The 22,701-nt window shown below is 37.7% G+C and overlaps 1 protein-coding gene across 5 annotated transcripts; it reads left to right on the forward strand.

Annotated features, from left to right (window-relative positions):
• Nucleotides 1-421: 421 nt before the first annotated feature.
• Nucleotides 422-22,079, forward strand: mark3a (MAP/microtubule affinity-regulating kinase 3a). Of its 5 annotated transcripts, XM_053501872.1 has the most exons (19): nt 422-1,141; nt 4,401-4,595; nt 4,918-4,971; nt 7,558-7,606; nt 9,010-9,075; nt 9,197-9,267; nt 10,707-10,763; nt 11,480-11,716; nt 11,804-11,923; nt 12,323-12,422; nt 12,961-13,073; nt 13,157-13,301; nt 14,358-14,560; nt 14,682-14,788; nt 17,093-17,335; nt 17,605-17,631; nt 19,183-19,292; nt 20,419-20,463; nt 21,008-21,265. In XM_053501872.1, the coding sequence occupies exons 1-19, from the start codon at nt 1,091-1,093 to the stop codon at nt 21,094-21,096; spliced, it is 2,082 nt and encodes a 693-aa protein (XP_053357847.1). In that variant the 5' UTR covers nt 422-1,090; the 3' UTR covers nt 21,097-21,265. The 5 variants fall into 5 exon arrangements, with proteins under 5 accessions (XP_053357847.1, XP_053357848.1, XP_053357849.1 ...); XM_053501873.1 differs by lacking the exon at nt 17,605-17,631; XM_053501874.1 differs by lacking the exon at nt 19,183-19,292 and having other exon boundaries at nt 423-1,141; nt 21,008-22,079.
• The last annotated feature ends 622 nt before the right edge of the window (nt 22,080-22,701 follow it).

Below are 22,701 nucleotides of genomic sequence, written 5' to 3' on the forward strand. Positions count from 1 at the left end.
AAGCACGCTGAGATAGGCTCCAGGTCCCCACGGCCCTGAATACAGGATAAAGTGGTATAGAAGATGAGATGAGCAGAGACGTGCAAGGCCAAGACAATACTGGTATCACTTGTCATTTTTATGAACATTCTTCTTATTATATTTTGTACTTCTATGTAGTCTGAATCAGTCGTTAAGATGTACTAAAACTTTTAAAGAAGTAAGTGGCCGAGGGGTCTCTCCAACGAGCCCACTCACCAGAGTTTCTTAATTTCCTGTGATTCTTCTCAGCCCCGGGTTTCCACAAATCCCCCACCCCTGCTCCAGGATAGAAGAGGATTTGCTATTCGCCATAGACGTACATTACACTCGCAAGCGGTCTTGTGATTGGACTGTGCACTGCTCTGTTAGCTGGTCGAGATGAACGAGGAGGGATTTGTCGGAATAGAGTAACGCTTGAGGTCCTGGCTTGTCTGCTATTGGGTGGCCATCTTGGAAGGAAGGAGCTTTAACCAAACGCGACAGGCAGAGGTCGGAGGAATGAAGCTGTCAGAGAGCACTTCACTCCCAGGCCCGTAACACCGCGGCTTCACTCCGAGCTGAAGAAAAGAGTAGATTCACTGCGTGACTGTAGTTATTCGTTCACAAAGGGACCGTGGTGGGAGAATCAGGGCCTCGAGGAGGGGGTTTTCTTTCAGGAGAACAGCCGGACATCCGAAATGTGAATCAGAGCCACACACACACACACACACGGACAGACAGACCGTCGTGCTTTTAGTTACGCCTTCCGTTATTACTATTATTATTATTATTATTTTTGGAATACATTTTTCCAAACTAGCTAATGGCGCGACACCGACGTTGGACTACAACGCCGTTTTCAGCTCGAGGAAACAGTTTGTAGTCTGGACATTAATCCAGTGGGAAGTTTTTCACAAGTTTGCGCTGACGGTGCGCTTCGTGAGCCCAGTGCAGTAATATGGAATAGAGAGAGAGAGAGAGAGAGTGTGTGTGTGTGTGAGACAATCATTGTCGCGTTATTTCACCTTAAACACCAGTGCGGATTTTTTTTTCTTTTTACGGAAACGCTTGAAAATCCAGCAGCGATACAATGTCAACAAAAACAACACTACCATCCGTGAACGAGCGGAAAACTGAAAATGTAAGTAGCCATTTTTGTTCCACTCACTCAGGTAACGTAAATCGGCGTTTTGCTGATCAGCTGAGCTGAACCATCGTGTGTGAAATGGTGCCCTGTTCCCATCTCCATCTGCATGAGCGCTTTCTCTAGCGCACGAGCTGGAACTTTTTGTACACTCACACTGACAAAAGCATTCAACGGGTCCTCCATTACATCGCTTTCATACATGATGACTAGTGTTAAAAAGATAGCACAGCTCTCTTTAATGATGTAATAGCAATTGTATAACGTCTACATATATATTACTGCTTTGCTACAATGTAGCAATTATCAAATGCTCTAGCTCTTTATGAAGCAGATGGACACTAAGCATGATGGCACACTGGGGGTCTGCAGCATCAGGGACTGGACTTCTAATCCACCTAATGTGTGACAAACGCTTTGTTCAGTTCAAACAAAGCGTTTGTCCTGCACCGCTTCTCTGATTTGTCTCAGTGTTTTAGGTATACATATAAAGGTATACACTGCCACTGTGACTGATAAGAGATAATGCGCATCAGTGTGAGGTAAGGTAGGGGGTAGTCAGCTGTCTGCTTGGTGAGTCACGACTAGGAACTGCAGGTGAATGCTTATTGCTGCAGTTTCTCTAGCCATTCATCTCCAGCCTCAGAAAACGCTAAAACACTGCAACACGTACAGTGTGTCTTGTGTCATGTATTTGTCACAGGCTTGTTCGCATGGTGTGTAGGTGGGTGAGTGTGATGTGCAAGTGATTTGGCCATCACAGACTGCAGCTTGTCATTGAGATCAGATTTGCCTTGCATCCAACCCTAGAGTCATTCTAAATCATAGCATTTTTCTACTCACAGATTATCGCCCATCTCTCATCTTTACAACAAGAGAAATGTCCTTCGCCTATAGATAAACGCTTTAGGTTCAGCATTTCAGAACATACAAGCGTGGCGCAGATAGTCCTTATACATGGTCAATTCAATTCAGCGGTTTTAACAATAGACATTGTCATCAAACAGAAACATTATGGAAATTAAATATGTATGTTGCATATGGAAACCCCAGATGAGATTGCATAAAATATCCTCTAGGTTTTACGCATACATCTAATGTATTTGAATGTAGACCTCAGCACTGCGCAGCTTTGAGCCTCATCTAATACACCTGAGTAACATCAAGCATTAAAGCACAATGTGATTTGATCTAATCTAGGATGGGAAACCCAAACCCCTGGAGGAGTCTGATATCACAGCCATAGATAAACATAATAATGGGAGGTGTTGGTCAGCATTGGTGTTAATGCTCTGACTCAGTCACGCCTGTTACACAAATTTCAGTACTCATGTACTGTGACCTGTCTGACCAGTATTACCATAAGTGAGTATCAGGGAGCCCAGTCAAAAAAGCTTCTTAAGTGCTTCTTTTGCTAAGAAAAAAGGGTCTCGATCAATGGTACGACACAGCAGTACCTACATTTTAATTACCTTATGATATTTAAGCGATCTGTTTTAATATTGGTGTGTTTATTTAGTTTTTATGTTTGGATAAGTATATTTCATTTATTGCTAAGCTTTACCTGCTGTTAAGCTGTGAAAGCATCTCTCACAGGATAAAACAAAACAAAACCAGTGTCATGGATGTTCAGTGCTTGCATTTTAGATCAAGACTAAAGCTGACACAAGAGACAGTCAGGCTGGTATAGTTTAAACTTGCACTAAATCAGTGCAAGGTACTTAGCAGCTTGCTAAGTTAGTTTCTGAACAAATTAATCAAACATTTCAGTCAATTCCAATGTGTTATTTCACCTGTTTCTTGGTTTGCAATGCTATTTGGACATGGCATGTTATAAATGTGTAATGTCAAGTGTCTCAATTATCGGCACCTTTGGGATGGCTTATGGCAAAAACAGCAGCATGTTGGTGGTGCATCACAATGAGGCCTAGAGAGCTAATTCGCCAAGCTCTATAAGCGGGGTGGGATATCACATCAATCACGGCTCTACAGCAAATCATGGGCATCTGTGAGCTCAACTAAACAAAAAAAAAGCGAATAGAGCTGTTCTCCGAATGCGTTATGGTGCCCCCAACGATGCAGGAGCAAGCAGTTCATAAAGATGCGGTCGGCTGGCATCAGGTGGTTCGGAGGAAACACGTGATAGACTTTAGCCCTCCCTGACTGATAGTAGTTGTCTTAATGTGGGAGCTAGTGACAAGTGGGAAAAAAATCTAAATCTTGACCCGTGCAATAATTACATCACAAAGGGCTGCAATTTATTACGGGAATTTATATAGAGTTTGTCAATAACTTATAAATAATTTTGAAGAATATTGGCAAGCAATCTTGCCAAGCAACCCTCTTAATGAGATCATTTGTGCAATTATTTGCTGTTAGCCCTGATAAAATCCCTTAAATAAAAAGTGACACAATTTTATTATTATTATTTTTATCAAATCGTGCAGCTCATGTTTCTTCATTATTTTACTCCTTTTTATTTAGGAACTCTTAATCAGACATTCATGACTTCCCCCTAGTAGCATATACATATAAGGTAACACAGGCTAAATACCCGTAGTAATTGAAACCTGGAGAAGTTTATAGAACACACAAAGAAAATTAGGCAAAATTTACCACAAGATTTAAATCAGTAGTGTGTTCACATTTACTGTCTTTAGCAGATACCATTATTTAGCATGAATTGCAAAAATTACGTTCACATGCTAGTTCACTAGGTCAAGAAAAAAAAAAGAAAAATAAAGAAAAAACTGTTGAGGGTTAGTACAGTATAAAAAGGACCTACACATATAGGTGTTTTTAATCTGACAATTCCTCCACAAGTAGATGCCACCTTCATATTAACAATTATCATTATTATTATTATTATTTTATTTTATTTCCCTTCATCTGACCACAAACATTAGAGCCAGGAGTTAACCAGTCCACTGTTAAATATGGTGCAGAATATTTATTGTTAAAATAATTTTTTAACCAATCTTTGGGAACTTGACAGTCTATAACAGATAGACTGACAGATGTGGCCCACGTAATTTAAGTTTAAGTGTGTGGTGGTTCTCCACAAATACTTTTTTCTTTAAAAAAAAAAAAACAGCTGACTGTAGTGATGCATTTCACTTATTTTGCATATAGCTTGCCTAATAAATAATTTTTATAAACGTGTTTGTGTATTTACATTATGTGAACTTTAATTGGTCTTGATCTAATATTGAACTAATATTGATCATGATAATATTGTGATATTTTGCTTTCACAGCACACATCTAATGGCCATAGTCGTATGGAAGGGGCCTCTCGGTCTGCGCGGTCAGGTGGCCGAAACCGTAGTTCAGGCAATTCAGGGTCTGAAGATCAGAATCCTCACATTGGAAATTACCGGCTCCTAAAAACCATTGGAAAAGGCAACTTTGCCAAGGTCAAACTGGGTCGTCACATCCTCACTGGCAGAGAGGTGAGCGGTCAGCAGTGTCCTTCCTGTCACACAGCTTTTTACTTCTACTGGAATGTTACAGCTGTAGGTTATTAACAGATTACACTTTTCATGGAGATTTTAGTTACACCATGAAATACCTTGTTAACACAGAGCCAAATTTTTATTCTTTGTTTAGCCATAGTTTAATATGGATGTCTTAGTAGCTATGACTATGATGTAGTGAATTCAAGTGAATTCATTTAATTATATATATATATATTTCTCTTTCCTCTTGTAATGTGGGGAATAAGCCATTCATCTTTTTAATAACATTTTTTTTAATGATTTATTTATATTACAGGTGGCAGTAAAAATAATTGACAGAACCCAACTGAATCCAACAAGCCTTCAAAAGGTGAGATATGTTACACGTTAAAACTAGGTATAGTTTTGGGCATCATTGTGTCTTGTTATGACTCAAATTTAAATTGGATATTTAGAGAAATTTCTTATATGGTTTACCAAATCTTTAGGCATGCCTTGAATCACCAGGTTTGTATCCTTGTTCTCAAGGAAATGATGTCATCCATGTCAGGAAGGGAGGTCACTGTGGACTCGGAAGCATTGTTTTAGTCTGTGGGAAATGATGTCCATAGGGCTTTGATTTTTATTTGATTTTTATTTTTTATCATTTAGTCTTTATAGTAGTTAGAAACAGTAAATTGAGTTTTCTAGTTTTTTTTTTACAATGTTTATGAAACCAGTATGGCATTCATCACTGTGCTAAATACTAAAGGATTTTAAAGATTGAGTTTATTATGTATTTTATGGTCGTCTGGGAGTTGATAAAAGGAGCAGTTTCCGCAGAAATGACATAATCTCTGTCTCTGTGTCTCTTTTTTCAGTTTAGGCATAGTGTATCTAAATCATCTGCAGAAAATCTGCACAATGTTGTCTTATGGCCCACTGGTGCTAGTATCTTAGGGGTGTGTCGGATTAGAGGAATCGAATCTAATCTAATGGACAAATAGGTGGCATATAGGGATGAAATGAGACTGGGGGCTAGCAGGATTTTTTTTCAAGAAAGATGAGGAGAGCCACAGATCGGCCAATGCTGTGGGTGGTGAGAAATCCAGAAGAGGCCTATGAGCATAGATAAAGTTAAAAAAACAACAAGCTGGGGAATAGAGTAGAAACCACTCTCATGCTTTCCTTCTCTCTGACACATGCATTCAGAGACCCTGGCCCTATTAGAAGCTGGGCACAGAAGCGCACTGCAGTTTCCATTAGATTTTCCACAACACTACAGTTCTGCATATATTCTGCTTGTCCTGCCTTCTGGTACTGAGCCAAAAGGGACAAGCTCTGACTCATACATACATGCAAAGCTTCATCACCACATAGTAAAACCATCCAACTAACCCTGCTCACCTCATATTTTCATATTTCTCGTATTTTCTCTGATGCATTGCCATGTGAACCCCATGTGCAAATCTCTTGCCTCTCATATAGCTTTACCCTGCTTTCTCCCTTAGTTCTTATTGTAGTAGTGTCCTTGCTTTCTGGAGTTATTTATTGTTATGTTCAAAAGCACACATGTGTCTGTAAGAATGTGTGAGAACTTCGTTGTCACTAAACGGTTGTGTAATTGTGCGTGGGTGTGCATCTTGCACTTGTCCCCTGACTGAAGTGAGTTGTCGTGCAGCAGTGTTCTTTAGCAATCATGTAGGTGTTAAGATTTTGGTTCAGGGAGAGAAATAGAGGGCAAATGGAGAGAGAAGGATTGACAGATATAACTGTCAAGAGCAAAGAGAACTTTGTATAGTTAGATAATATCAAAATGCTTTTCCGGGCACTAGGAAACCATCACGATCGTATTATCCTGAAGCCAATTTTCAGTAAAATCCTGTGAATAATTATATATTTTTTCCTTAGAGTAGGAGTTTAAATTAATTTTGTTCATTTTAAACAAGAACAGCTCTTTACTACACTGTACTGTACTTTCTGTGCTCTGTACATTTTCATCTTTTATTTAATGTTTTGCTTTCATAGGAGGTTCAAAGCAAGCTGGGATTTTATTTTTATTTTTTTAGAAAGCAGTTTGAGTCTTGACAATGGACTGATATGTATAATAATAATAATAATAATAATAATAATAATAATTATTATTATTATTATTATTATAAGATTAATTTCTTCTATGTCTGTGTCCTAGTGTTAAAAAAAGTTGTTTTCAGAATATGGCATTATGAATATGCCATGAATATGTATGAATTCCTTTTAGGGTAAATCTGACCAATATTTTTCCCCTCTCTCCCTTCCTGAACCCAGTGACCTTGTTGACATTTCCACATTGTTCTGCTCCACCTCATTCTGCCCTGCTGTCTTTATCAGCCACTCCTGTAGTCCACACATGCATTCAGAGAGACACATTTCCATTTCTATGTATATGTATTTGTTTTGGTAGGGTAGCCATGTCCTGATTGACTTTTATCCAAGGTCAGGTTAGATAAATGACATTAATTTGGCCAAATGATGATGATAATAGCGACATTATATAATAATAACAACATTATATAATAATAATAATAATAATAATAATACTTGTGTGAATGTGAAATGTGTGAATTATTGATTTTGTATAACTGCAGATTAATCCAGTTATTGTACCAACATCTTAACTTGCATACTTGCGTTTCTGTATCCTTTTTTGTCTCTTACATAAAATTAAATATGGATTATTTCATATTCACTAGTAAAATTCCTTTAACATACAAAATTGCAATTGAAATCCTTTTGAAGATGAGCTTGATTTGTTCTAAGATTAGGGAACAGCACACTGCTGCTTGTGCAAGAGGGACAGCATGTGTGATCTGTCTCAGAAGTGTCTTAACACTTGCTCAGTGTCTTTAGCACCCTCTTTAAGCTGAAGCTGGTGAAATGTCTGTGGCTTGTGTCCTTTCTGAATTTATTGCTCAATATCTTTTTTTCCCCCCATCAGCTCTTCAGGGAAGTTAGAATAATGAAGATTTTAAACCACCCAAATATTGGTAAGTTAAAAAGAAAAAAGTAACTTGTTATTAAATGTTGTGTGCACATTTCCTACTCATGTATGCCTGGTAAGACCAGAAGCCTTTTATGATTAGGATTCTTTGCATTTATTCTGATTTTTATACTTTCACACAACATAATGTGCTCCTGGTGTAGAAACGTCTTTAAGTAGATGCAGAAACAATCTCTGTGTAGCCACTTTGTCAATTTAGACTGACTGTGTTTAATAATTATTTGTTTCTGAAATTCTATTGTGTTTGCGTGTGAGTGAGTAAGAGAGAGAGAGAGAGGGGAAGAAAAAAAAATGTAACGTTGCCTTGGAGACATTTCCTTACTGGTGCTGTCTTTACTGCAGCATTTAACAAGCAGAACGATGAATGTACAATGGAGTGCTTGTCGAACCATTTATATAATTGCTAACTGAACTAGTAGGCTAAAACAAAATGTATACTCATTGTCAAGGCCCACCGTACAGGAATATGTACTACGTATTGTGATTGGAGTTATGATTTGCAGTTTTCCCAAAAGATTAAAATAGGAGTAAACAAGGAATTGGTTTCATTTTGATGAGATAAAATAGGAATTTTGGGAAAACATGCTTTTATTATTTCATAGTTTTGTGAACATTTTGCTTTTTCGTTTCAAAGTATTCAGCGCTACATATAATATAAAACCAGACCTTAATTGTAAAGTATTGCGCTCCGTAAAATAAGGGGAACAAACCATTACCAAAGAAGATTTAGTTGGTTTTTGGTTGGATTTAAATACTGTGCAGCCTCAGGACAGGACAAACACAGGACAAACGCAGAGTTCCTGCAGATTGAGAGACAATGACGATTTGCTTGTGTTTATTTAAAATATTCCTCAGAAGTGTCTAATCTGGCCTATATATTTTAGAGAAAAAATACATAGATTGTTTTAAATATTGGTGTTAAGGGGTTTTAGTAGAGCACCAATAGATGTTTTCACCTGTTGTTGAGTAGGAATTTTACTTGTCAAATATTTTCGCTTTTTTTTTTTATGAAAAAATAGGAAATTAAATAGGAAACTAGTGCTAATGGAAAAATATTTGAGAAGAACTAATGTTTTTTCATAGTTAATACTTAAGGTAGATGTGATTAAATAATTGAAAAATGCGTCATGCCTTTCTGGAAGGAAGGAATAAGGAACATAAAAGGGAGTGTAAATTACAGATGGAGATAAACATTTTAGATAATCAGCCTTTATGGATGAATAGCATTGTTTCAACCAGTATTTAGCATTTAAAAGATTTCCAGCTTTGCTTCCACTGAAATTAGGAAAACCATCAACAGAAACTGCTTTATCCTGATCAGGGCCAAACTGTCATATTATCCAAATGAGTAAAAATTAAATTGTGATTTTCCCTGTGTCTCCCCTGCAGTAAAGCTGTTTGAGGTAATTGAGACAGAGAGAAATCTTTATCTTGTGATGGAGTATGCCAGTGGAGGTGGGTATATTTGCATCAGCTTGGTTGTCAGACACATTTTCTTTTTTCTTATTTGTTTTGTCTGGTTTATATTTGTCTTGCACTCATTGATTTTCATTGCTTTCATATGTTTTGTGTGCAGGTGAAGTTTTTGACTACCTTGTTACTCATGGCAGGATGAAGGAGAAAGAGGCCAGAGCTAAATTTAGACAGGTATGATGTTCCTGACATCTGTTTTACATTTACATTCCCACATACAAAGTAGCCATGAACTGGGGACTTGCCTTATAGGTTTAATCTTTTATATCTAAGACTTCTTTCACACCATGGGCACGGCTCTAATCAAATATGAAATGGAAGTGGAAGTGGTTGTTTAGAATGTGACATAAACACCATCTGTCTTCTCCAATATCTGGGTGTGCACAATGCGCTCCAATCTCATTCTACAGAACAGTAGCTGATAAAAAAGTCACCTAAAAAGGGTCGTTGTTAAATTTTTTTCCCAGAATAACAGTACTACTAGGTTTTAGATATGTATTGTCACATCGGCTCCAAAATCTTGTGCATTTGTGTGAGTGTGCATGTGTGCACTGTGATAGATTGGCATTCTGTCCAGGCTGTATCCTACACTGGGCCTGTGGTTTTCTGGAATATGCTCCACAGTGTCTGCGATCCTGTACAGGATAAAGAATATAGATGATGAATGAGTGAATAAATAAATTAATGTTTACGTTTGAGGTGGTAAAATGTTGCAGTTCCTGTATAATCCTACAGGTGGTGTGCTCTAAACTATTGACACATTGGCAGGCAGTACAGCATCCTGTGGAGGTGCGAATTATAAAAAAAAAAATATATATATATATATATATTTGTAACTATTTTTTTTAAAACAAAAAAGGATTGAATCAAGATATTTCTTAAATCGTGATGCTTATAGAATCGCATCCAATTGGCACCCGGGTATTATGATGATATTGTATTGGGTGGTCCCGAGTGAGTCCCACCTCTACTAGGTATAACCTGAAGGTTGAGTTCCTTATACTCTTCTTCTCTTTGTGTTTGTTCGTGGCTCTCAAACTATGTCACTGCATACTGCCACCTGCTGTACTGGAAAGTGTTCATGTGCAAGTGTACTCGGGTGTGCAACAATATCTCATATAAAAGCTAGCAAATGGTGGAGAGGGTACAGTACAAAGCAATTGTGCCTAGTATAAATGCAGCCTAATATTCTAAGGTAATCATGAATCTTACAAAAATACTATAAGGTGTTTGGTGCAATATGCCTGAAATAAAAATGTGTGCGCTAATTGTTTAGATATATTCTGTACAGAATGTGGTTCTGCTTTTTTGTGGTTACATTTGTGGATTTAAGGTAGAGAACTGTAAACAAGATGGAGCAGTAGTTGTTCATACTGAGAAATACAGGTCAAGCAACTCTTTTCATTGGGATGAAACATTAGCCAGTTTGCAAATTATCCCTCCCTCCTGTGCTCTTAGAGCACAATGTGTTTTATTCACTTTAGCTGAAAACCTTTCCGCCAAGCAAAATAAGATGTAATAATAAATGGTATGCATGTATGTAATGTAATAATAAATGGATGGCTATGTAGATATTGATGTCTACTCAATGAAAACAATTTTATTCTTCCCAGATTGTATCAGCTGTACAGTACTGTCACCAGAACCACATTGTTCACAGAGACTTAAAGGTAAGCGTGTGTTCATGTTGAGCTCTTGTGGCTGGATGTTAATATTCATGCCGTAGGGATTTTTGCTACACGTGTCTGTACTGCATGTGAGAAATCACAACATGTCGTGTTGAGAGCTTACTCATTATCTAGAGGCCATGCTGTCATGCTTCCTTCACCTCAGATTGTTGTGATAATCTGTGAGAACAGTAAAATGGCTTTTGGCTATATGCCTTTATGAAAGTGAAAGGAGGAGATAAAGGGTATGTTCTAGAGGTTTACTTATAGTTGTTTGGTCATACATGCTGCTCTAAAATATGTTTATTATTATTATTAGTAGTAGTAGTAGCAGTCATAATAGGGTTTGGTAATATTTGTACCCTTCTTTTGGGAGCTAACTAATGAAAAGCTGAAAAAGCCTCCGCCGTAGCTGAAGACTTTAGAGATTGGGAACTTGCTTGTGGAATTGTGAAACTGGAGTGTATTTATCATGTTAAGATGACTACATTTTGATTAAAACAAAAATTTTCTTTTTGATAGTAATGTATAAATTGGGTCTGGCTTTTATTATACAATATACCTTTATGTGTTGCTGAATTATAACAATGCATTGGTGAGATGGAGGTTTTTTAGATAATGATAATAACTTTTAGCAATATGTCTGTTACATATTTGAGTTTTTGATTTTTCTTTTAAAAGGCTGCTGAGGATCAGTAACTCTGTTGTGTTATTCTTAGGCCGAGAACCTGCTGTTAGATGCTGACATGAACATAAAAATAGCGGATTTTGGCTTCAGCAACCAGTTCACAGTGGGGAATAAGTTAGACACGTTCTGTGGCAGTCCTCCATACGCTGCGCCGGAGCTCTTTCAGGGCAAAAAATATGATGGGCCTGAGGTGGACGTCTGGAGTCTGGGGGTCATACTCTACACTTTGGTCAGCGGCTCACTCCCTTTTGATGGCCAGAATCTCAAGGTATGTATTTCTATGGTACAGTACCATTTACCGTTCAACAGTTGTAAAAAGTACTTAGTTGAAATTGATCAAATTTGTGTTTTCAAGGAGCTCCGTGAACGTGTGTTAAGAGGCAAATATCGAATCCCCTTCTACATGTCTACGGACTGCGAGAATCTCCTTAAACGATTTCTTGTGCTCAACCCTGCAAAAAGAGGAACACTAGAGGTTGGTGTCTCTGGCATCCTTTATTTTAACCTAAACTTACTCCCGTTCCCATAGAACAGTGAATAATGCAGCTGCAGTTTGCGGTATGTGCACACACTGTATTCTCTGTGAGTGTGGAGAATAGTAAAGGAGCACACAAAATGCTTGTTCTGCCTTTCCTAGTTGCAGGACATAAAACATTCCTGTATTCTCTGTAATAATCCTCTGGCATAGTCACTGTCCTGCAGTGGATTCCAGTAATGAGTTGAGTCAATATTTGCCAGGTTTTATTTATACATATGTGCTCTTTCATATGTTAGAACAAATTGTGCCCTTAGAATCTCAAGGTGTTGTGTATTTATGAATTTACTGTACCAACTGTATGTTGACTGCACGTTAAATGATCCTCCCTCCTTATAGCAAATCATGAAGGATCGTTGGATTAACTCTGGGACAGAGGAGGACGAGCTCAAACCCTACCTTGAACCAGAGGCTGACATTTGCGATGGGAAGAGAATAGGTATGCAGCAAAATTTGTCTCTGCCTCCAAATTTCTTCTATGTGTGACGTTTACAGCTTTTATAGGATGTAACCTTTTATCTGTGTAACCACATACTCAAACAGACCCAGTCTTTTTCACACTACCTTAACTGTCTAGATGAGTATCCATTGCAACTGCATAGATACTCATAAACTGGTGTATGTTGGGATAGGGAAAGGCTGCATAGATTAAAAGCCATTTAAGTTCTGTCCATGTGATTATTAGTAAAGCCATCTTGGAATAAGATGCTTGTTGAGTACATGGAATTCCACTAAGATGGCATGATATAAGAATTATATCCATTTTCTTCTGTAGCCCAGTAGCCAGGTTTACTGACAAATATCATTAAACATGTATACACTATTAGAAAAAAAAACTTTCAGGCATACATATTCCGTATGTCGTAAGCACTGTAAACACATCTGATCTCATTTATTTTAGAATGAACCATGTCAATGATAGAAATGATTCTGTCATGGGTTTATTATGTGTGTCTTTTGTTCGATGGCTTATGCAGATGTGATGGTTGGTATGGGCTACACCAGGGAGGAAATTCAAGAGTCTTTGTCCAAGATGAAATATGATGATATTACAGCCACCTACTTGCTGCTGGGCAGGAAGCTTAATGAGGTGAGGACCATTTCCTCATTAGGAAATTTCCATACATTCTTTGTAAAAAGGATTTCATCTGATATTCTGTGTCTTTTTTGCAGGATGGGAATGACTCTACTACTAGCAGCAATCTCTCAGTGGTGAAAAACAGGCCAGCTAGTGAGATGAATGGCCAGTCACCAGCACACCAGAAGGTCCAGAGAAGTGTCTCGTCCAATCAAAAAACTAGACGCTACAGTGACCAAGGTGGCACTCAACTTGACAGTTTTAATTCACATAGCAGTTTAACTATTTAAATGGCATTGAATAAAAATCTAGAAGTATACAAATAGTCATTCTAAAACCTGTAATGTACTCAAACGTTACTACAGTGGAACCTTGGATTGGGAGTAACTTGGTCTGCAAGTATTTTTGCAAGACGAGCAAAATTTAAAAATAAATTTTCACCTAAATTAACAAGGTCTTGAAATACGAGTACTATACAGTAATACTCTTCCTGCGGGTAATCGCCTCCCATGCTCAGCGTCACTGCGTGTGCATTGCTCATATAGTCAACATCTGTTCACGCGTCTACTATACCATTGTGATCCAACGTGTGTACGCGTAAAAAAAATATTTTTCTTTTTTTGTGTGTTTATGTATGTATGTCCAAGTTTAGTGACTGTTCTTTAGTAACTGTACTGCAACAACGGCCATCTTAAAGAAAAAGAAAGTTAAAAAGACTGTAACAGTGCGGGAGATGAATCTGTTTAACAATGCAACGTCACATTTTCGCAAAATCCTTAAAAGTAGGCAAAAGCACGTATCATTAGAGAGCTTCCTTGGTAAAGATTTGCCGACAAAGACTCTCTATCAAAGAGCAGTAATTGTTAGAGTGTGTGTGGGTGGGTGTGTCTGAGTTGTGAAATTCATCCTGCACAGTAGCCCACACACCAGTTGCAATTCTTAATTCTTTTCAAAGGTAAAGTGCAGGCTAGTTTGTTTTATTTTTGCTTTATATTTTGTATTAATCATTTTTATATTTATATTTTTGGGTTGTGGAATAAATTACCGGAGTTTCTATTATTTCTTATGTGGGAATTTTTATTGATATGCAAGTGCTTTGGATTACAAGCACACTTTAGGAACAAATTATGCTCACAATCCAAGGTTTAACTTTATAAACTTTTTGGACCAAAGATAATGAGTTCTCTTGATTCCTGAAAACCATTATTAATGGTTTTTCAGTGAATTTGATTTATATTGTAAATTCAACATTATCAACATGGCAAGCTAAAGGTTGTTGTCTTTTCTCTTTGTTAGTGGGTGGTGTTGTTAACACTGCATTAAGTAATGGTAAAAGGCCCGTTCCCAGCACAGCAGATGTTACCACTAAGCAGGATGGAGGAGTTGTGGTCCGTAAGGCTCCATCACACAGCCCCCCCAGCCCATTACTGGGCAACGCAAACAACCCTAATAAAGCAGATATACCTGACCGCAAGATGGGCAACTCTCTCGCTCCTAATGTGAGTGCTTGTGTTTGTTTTTAACTTGATGTTAATGACTTTTTATCAGCATGAATAATGATTACTGTTATAGTGATCTTTGCATTATATGAGATGCACTGTGTGTGTTGGTTTTACTCAGAATAACTCTGGAGGATCTGGAGGAATGGGTCGGAGAAACACATATGTGTGTAGTGACCGGATTAACACAGATCGCCTTTCTGTTGTTCCCAATGGAAAAGAGAACAGGTAGAGTTAAAATAAGGTCTCTTGTTGAAGCTGTTCTGGCCCCTTGTAATAGTAAACTTGTGTGTGTGTGTGTGTGTGTGTGTGTGCTCAAAATGTGAGTGAAGTCAAGACTTTAAGCTATAATTTAAGCAGTTTAACAAAAGTATAGCATTAGCCATTGATGCACTATTTTGGACGGCTTAAAATAATGAAACAAATGGCTGGCAGTTGCATGGCAAGGCGTGACCTGTTCCCCTATTACTACATGACTAATCAAACAAATAAAAGACCTGGAGATGGTTACCTCTGCATGTTACATTTGCATTTGGTATAGCTGTTTATTCTCAACATGAGATCCAAAGAGGTCTCTATGCAAGTGAGGGAGGCCCTCATTAGGCTAAAAAAACAAAACAAAATAAAGACATCAGCAGTTTTGAACATTCTTTAAAAGAAGGAATTCATTGGCAGGCTTAGCAAGGTGTGGCAGACCACAAAAAAACTACTAAAGTTAATGAATATAGAATTCTGTCCATGGTGAAGAAAACCCGTTTCACAGCATCAAGCCAAGTCAAAAACACTTTTGAGGCGGTGAGCTTATTATTGTCTAAGTTTACAGTCAGGATACAAAAGTTCACAACAAAGTACAAAAAACTGGTAACGCTTAAGAACAGAAAGGCTGGACTGGAGGTTGCCAGAAAACTTTCTTCCCAATTCTTTGGACTAATGAAAGCAAAATGACCTTGGACCAAAATGATGGGAAGAAAAAAGTGATGTGTTATGATATAAGTGTGTACAGTATGGCTGCCAGTGGAATCTGGTCACTGGTGTTTATTGTTGACCTGACTGCTGATATAAAGTATGGCATAACGCTGCCTCCAGCATGCTTGACAGTGAAATCAAACAAAGAGTTTCTAAAGGCAAAGGAATGAGGTATTCTTCACTGAACAAGTCGGATACCTGCTCTCAACCTATTACAGCATGCTTTTCACTTACAGAAGATAAGACTGACTGAAGGCAGAAAGACCTACAAACAGCAGCTTCAGAAAAGGCCTGGCAAAGAATCTTAAATGTTAAGGGCAATCATTATGGGCACTGGTGGCTCAGTGGTAGGTGTTTCAACTGCCATGTGAAAAGACCCGGGTTTGATTCCCAGGCAGTGCCTAAACCCCAGCCACTAGATGCAGTGCCGAAAGAGGCCAAATATAAAAAAACTTATTTCTGTATATATACACACACACACACACACACACAATATGGATTTATATTTGGCCAAAAAATTATTAAATTTAGGTGTTTTAATCAGGCCCCTTATCCTCAATGAAAGACAATCTTAATGCTTTACGATATCAAGACATTACTGACAATGCTATGCTTTCAACTTTGTGACAAGAATTTGGAGAAGGACCTTTTCTATTCCAACATGACTGTGCCCCAGTGCACAAAGCAAGGACTATAAAGACATGGTTTGATGAGTTTGGTGTGGAAGAACTTGACTGGCCTTAACACAGAGCCCTGAACTCAACCCCATCAAGCACCTTTGGGATGAACTGGAACAGGGATTCTGAGCCAGGCCTTCTTATCCAACATCAGTGCTTGACCTCATAAATGCTCTACAGAATGAATGGACATGAATTCCCACAGAAACACTCCAAAATCTTGTGGACAGACTTCCACAAGAAAAAGGGGAACCAACTATTAAAGTCTAGCTAAATACTTTTGTCCATATAGTATACATAGTGCTACACTATAAATTGCATAAACATCGAAATTGCAGTTTGGATCTTTGCAATTATTTAATCCTAAAAGGCTGCAATTTATTACAGGTAATATAAACATAGTCAGTAGTTTATTTAGTGTCAACAATTTAGGTATTTGTTTATTTTTATATACTTGAAGGTGCTAAATATTGGAAAACCTTCTCTTTATTAGATCATTTGTCCCATTATTTGCTGTTAGCTTATATATACTGTGTGTGTATGTGTGTGTGTGTATATATATATATATATATATATATATATATATATATATACACACACACATATATATAACACACACATATATAACAAGAACAGTTATTCTATTTATTGTCATAACAAGATAAATATCTTTAAATATTAATAAAATATTAATGTGTATAGTATTTAGTATTACAGCTTAAGTGTCTCATACCAGTCCAACAGTATTTTTAATATGCTTATAGATAAGGCCTTTATTTTGCCTTTTTGAATCTACAAGAATTTGCTATTTCTACAGGATGTTAAAGACAAAAGGAGGAAAAGAGAGGAAACTGTAACTTTCATCATGTTCCTTCCTGTCTTTTTGCAGCACATCTTTGTCTCCTGACCAGCGGAACCCAGGTGCCTCCACTCACAGCATTGCTAATGCTGCTACTTCTGATACACTTCGATTCCCTCGAGGCACAACAAGTCGCAGCACCTTCCATGGGCAGGTGAGGGAACGGCGTACTGCGACATACAATGGACCCCCAACCTCACCAACACAGCCCCCACGAAGCTGTGCCAACACCAACAACCTGATCACCAAGCTCACCTCTAAATTTACCCGCAGGTAAACACACAAAACCACAAACCCTGAGCTCTCCCTGAGGAAAAACTGCATAGATGTTTATACTAACATTAACCCTCACTACTTAAATGCGTATAGTTAATGCCTAATTGAAAAGAAAACACTGTATAAGAGTGAACAGAAACGTTTTAATCTTTTTAAAAAATATTTGTTCAGTGTTCTATTGCAGGTTCTATAGTTATTTTTTTTCGTCATTTGTCCATCTTTGTAATATTTCCTCCTTTGTTTTGTCATCTTTTTTTGTATTGTAGAAACATGTCATTCAGATTTTCCAAAAGGTAGGACTTCAAGTCTGTTGGGGTAATGAACTAAACTGAGCTGGAATACTAACTTGTAGTTGCTAGTGATTTTCTTCGATTGCTGTGATTGCATTCATTGATCTCAATATTTGATTAAGCATGCCTTAAAGCTTAAATCTGCACGCTATTATGACAAATTCAGTATCTTGCTATGGATTGCAACTAATCAAGTCTACCTGCTTAACTGGTACAACCTGGTATACTCAACTCAAGTTCCCATGGCAACATGAAGTTTAAATCAGTTTTGATTTTGTTTGTGCCCCCCCTCCCCCCTCCCTGCAAACTCGTACATCAATGTTGAGTTGTAGCATGATCCATCCATGCAGTGGCTATGGATCAGTAAAGTTGCAATCATGAGAGCCATCAGTTTTTGTTCTCTTTTATTTCTTTTGATAGAAAATTGATTACATTTTTGAAAAATTATATGAATAAGCAGGTGTATATGTGTTACTAAAAAAGTCATTTGTTAAGTGTGTACTGTAACAAGTAGAATATTAAAGATAATTAATATTAGAAATCCTTTAGCCTAGGGCTAATATATTAGATGACTTATCACCAACTGTGTAGATGTTTCCACTATATTTTGTTTAATGAATTTACCTAAATTCCATGTGGGGAGGCAACTTGGTTGGGTGGTTCACACTGTTATCTCCCCATGCTTGGTGCAGTAGTCAGGGTTTCAACCCACAGTACAAAGTGTTTCCAGATTGCCCATAGTCTATGACTGCGTTCGTGAGGGTTTGTCATTCCATCCAGCATGTCCCTTGCCTTATGCCCGGAGCTCCCTGAGTTTCAAGTGCCCTGTGATCCTACACAGAATAAGATGTGGAAAATGTAGTAGTAGCCCCAAAATAGCATGCCATGCATTTTTGTGTTTGATTACTGAAAAACTTTTGATTTCAGACAGCACTTTCCCACAAAACCACCATAATGTAAGGTTCATCCATTGAACTAATCTGTTTTCTGTCTGAACTGTGGACCAGAGTGTCCAGATTAGGTATGCATGTCAATTTAGGTATAGCCCTATAATAGACCATCTTGTGACTGTCGGATTGACTGTCAGAAATAATTAATAAATCACTGGTCCCAGACTTATAAAATGTATTGTCACTAAGTACCCTGACAACTAGTGCTTAGGATGGTATCAGGATGGTTTTGCCCTCATCTCTTCCTCTTTTTCATTTGACCTTCATCACTCATCCATTCTTCTTCTCTCAACGGCATACATAGCTTTTTTTATTTTATTTGTTGATATTATAGGTTATTGTTATAGGATATGTTGAATAATTTATTAATTAATTTATTGTTCTTGTGGTTCTTTAGTCTCATGTGGGTATTTTTCAGAATAATATTAAATCCAGTTTTTAAGCTCCTGCACTGACAAAATGGGCTCTTTGTTGTTTCTTCTATCCATTTCAATCTGCCCTCCCCCCTCTCTCTCTCTTTGTGTCTCTGTCTTATTTCCCCTTCCCTCTTCTTCTTCTTTACTGGTTGTCTTTTTTCTCCGCTGCACTGTTTTTTCTACATCAGGGTCAGTTTTGACCCAAACAAGCGGCAGTGTGCTGCTAAATCAGGGACGGGGGCCCCCTCTGTGCCCCCCACTCTGTCAACTCCCTCCAACCCTGCGCCAAAGACTCTTAGTAAGTCTGTATTCTATTTTTCCTCCTGACCCATCCTCCTTTTCATCATTTATCACCTTCTGGAAACTTGCCGTTACTAAGGCTACTTGGCTTCTTTGTATTATAAATGCATATTATTTTTGGATGTTGACTATAGATATGGATATGTCTTTAGATATCATTTAAATCTCCTTATTTGTTTTGGATTTTCTTTTTTGCCATATTCAGGAGAGGTTGATGTAGGAAGTTGTAGGAATGCAAAGATGGAGTGTCTAGAGTAAGGACTAATAAATGTTGGCACTTTGCTGGAAACACACAATTGCTCTAAAGTGTCTCTGTTTGTAGAATTAACATCAGCTTTCAACACAATTGTGTGCCCTTGCCCAAACTGTAAAAAAATGGCCTTGCATTCCTCTAGGTAGTGGTCTCATGGCATTCGCTAACCCCAGATCTGTCCATTAGACTGCTCGCATCATTCCTGAAAACACATTTGAAATGATCATCAGCTTGTGTGCAGCTGCTTGGCATGGGGAACCCAAGTTCATGAAGCTTCCACTGCATAGTTCTGAGGTTGTTTTTTCGTCCAGAGACAGTGTAAAATTCTGTAGTGTGTGATTTTTTTTTCTTTTTTAGTTTTAGTTTTTTTTTTTTAAATAATGAGCTTACGGTTGACCAGGACAGAACTAGCAGGACAGAAATTTTCTAAACTGACTCGTTTGTCAGTGCCATATTTAAAGTGACTGAGCTCTCTGGCACAACCCATTCTCCTGCCAGTGTTTCTTTATGGAAATTGCGTGGCTACATCGTTGGTTTTGTGCATATGTCTGAAACACCCCAATCCACCCATCAGGAGGGGCGTTTTGTGAATGGGTTCCTCCCAGCATAGCTTTAGATCATGCATCTCTCTTAAGGTGACGAGGAAAGCATAGTAGCTCAGGAAAATTACATTTATCTTTAGAAATATCCACTGCTGTCTAATGTATTGCTAATGTACATTTGGATATGTTTTGCATCGTTTTTTAACTCATTCGTTACAATCCCAACTTTCTCATATTCCTTTTTCTCTGCTCTGATCAATGCTGAAACACTTAGCTTAAATGTGCTCTATGCTTCTTTTCTTCCTTCTTGTTTTCTAACCAAACAACAGAGTCTCAACCAAGTTTGAGAGAAGCAGGAGATTTGAGGGCACAAGGTGAGGAGTTTCTGAGATCCTCTACCCACCACTTGGTTCATACATGTCTGATCTTTACCTCAGTTGCCTGTCCTGTACAACCTTTGCTCTTATGGAAAGGGGACTGTTAGGATCTCACTTTAATCCTACTTTTGCATGTAGCTTTTTATGTATGGTTGTGGGTTTTTTGTGGAGTTTGCATGCTTTGACAATAATAGATTGCTATTGTAATATTGGTATTGAATTTACTGTCTTCCATTTTTTTCAATGATGTTTAAACATTCTTTTTATTACTAGAGGTTAGTGATGGATAAAGATTTTATATATTTACAGACTGATAAACTCTATTACCATGACACCATAACACTTAGCTCATTGAGTACAAAAAACTGCACAAAAGTTTGGGGTTTTCCTCCTTTTCTGTTTTATATAATTTAAGATCATATAAAATGTTTTGCTGGCCCATAATGTTGTGATAATATGGTATAATAAGGTCTTCTTGTATACAAGTTTAATAATTTTTTTTTGTGTATTCCCTTATTACATTGGTCTTTCCTTCTCTCAGTCGCCATGTACCTGGGGATCAGCAAAAAGATGAAGGGAAAGATGGAAAAGACGGGAAACCCCGCTCTCTCCGTTTCACCTGGAGTATGAACACCACCAGCAGCATGGAGCCAGCCGCCATCATGAACGAAATCCGCAAAGTTCTAGATGCCAACAACTGTGACTATGAACAGCGCGAACACTTCCTGCTTCTCTGTGTCCATGGCGATGGACATGCTGATAACCTTGTCCAATGGGAAATGGAGGTCTGCAAACTGCCCCGCCTCTCACTCAATGGTGTCCGTTTTAAGAGGATATCTGGGGCATCCATCGCTTTCAAAAACATTGCTTCCAAAGTTGCCAGTGAGCTCAAGTTATGAATATGTCTGTAATCTATTCATGTAGAAGAAAAATTAAAGTGTTAAATCCTATATAGAAACAAAGCTGTACAATCACAAAAGTAGCAGTTTGCAAATGTTTTTTTTTTTTAACAAACCACTTACCCTATGTATTTCAAATGTATATACTTTAACATTGCTAAAAGCAATAATTTATGTCACATGTGCTAAACACTGTAAATGAGAATCGATTTTAAATTTTTTGGTGAATAACGAGCACGCACCCTATATCCCTGACAGAGTGAAGATTGTCATGTTATGGCCTAGAAGTGTAAAACCAGAGATATTTTATTCCTCTTCGGACAGTGTTGCAATGCTATAGGTATTTAGTGTTTTGAGCAGCCAGTGTGTAAAGGCTATGTAAAATCTATAAAAACCCAAATGCTTATAAATTGCTTGAGTTATCCTGCACCGCAGTCCAGTTTAACAAGATTGTGTTTGTACTTGAATGTGATTCAGCTAACCAGTTTGAGTTCACTTTACACCAGGTGAAGAATGCGAGGCTGAAGTGAAACATTTTATTTATTTTATGCCCATCACCCAAGTGTAAATAATGCACATTTAATTTAGTTACATTGTTGCCATTCTCCTAATCTCAAGAGCTCTAATATTTTAAAGGGCTACTTGTAATTGCTTGTAGTTATGAATTATATTAAAACAGCTGTACATGACCGGATTTATGTGCAGGCTTAATTGTTCTTTCAGCCTACACTCCTTACACGTTTTTTCCTAAAGTAAGTGTAGTACCAGATAAAAGTTTAACTCGCCTTGTAATTTAATGTTTTTGTTTTGTGATTTATTTTCTAGAAAAATACTGACAATTTAAAAACTATGAAATTGCATATGGAATTATGTGATTAAGTAAAAGGAGCAGTCAGGTGTTAGTTTAAGACATGAAGCTCAGCTATTTTGAAAGTTATTGCAGGACCATTGTATATTGTGTATCACATGCATGATTTAAATAACTTGAGTTTGTTATGGGGAAGCAGATGAAGGTACTCGGGTGAGTGTGTACAGAGGGGATTGCACTACAGGCATAGAATGACATTGCACTTCAGACACCTGCCTCAAAAAAAAAAAATGGCTGCCCCATGTGAGACCTGAGAGGGATTAGCCTGTGTATGCCCCACACACTGTTCCACAAGAAACCCACACTTAACCACAGTGGGCCAGCATGGGCAGTTTTTCTGGGTGATGATCTGATGAATTTGTGGGTTTATGTTTGTGGGTTAATAAATAGAAAAAAGGTGCATATATATCCTTACAATCTATCAGTTTGTTTATTTCTTAAACAATTTAGTGGCAATTTTAGTTAACT

This window comes from Clarias gariepinus, chromosome 8 (assembly GCF_024256425.1).
Source record: "Clarias gariepinus isolate MV-2021 ecotype Netherlands chromosome 8, CGAR_prim_01v2, whole genome shotgun sequence".
Taxonomy (NCBI): domain Eukaryota; kingdom Metazoa; phylum Chordata; class Actinopteri; order Siluriformes; family Clariidae; genus Clarias; species Clarias gariepinus.

What these genes read in the sequence shown, in the direction of transcription:
- mark3a (XM_053501874.1), top strand. Translation starts at nt 1,091, where the DNA reads ATGTCAACAAAAACAACACTACCATCCGTGAACGAGCGGAAAACTGAA. An exon ending in ACATCCTCACTGGCAGAGAG is followed by an intron (nt 4,596 to 4,917) that starts GTGAGCGGTCAG and finishes TTTATATTACAG; the next exon opens with GTGGCAGTAAAAATAATTGA. An exon ending in TTGATGGCCAGAATCTCAAG is followed by an intron (nt 11,717 to 11,803) that starts GTATGTATTTCT and finishes TGTGTTTTCAAG; the next exon opens with GAGCTCCGTGAACGTGTGTT.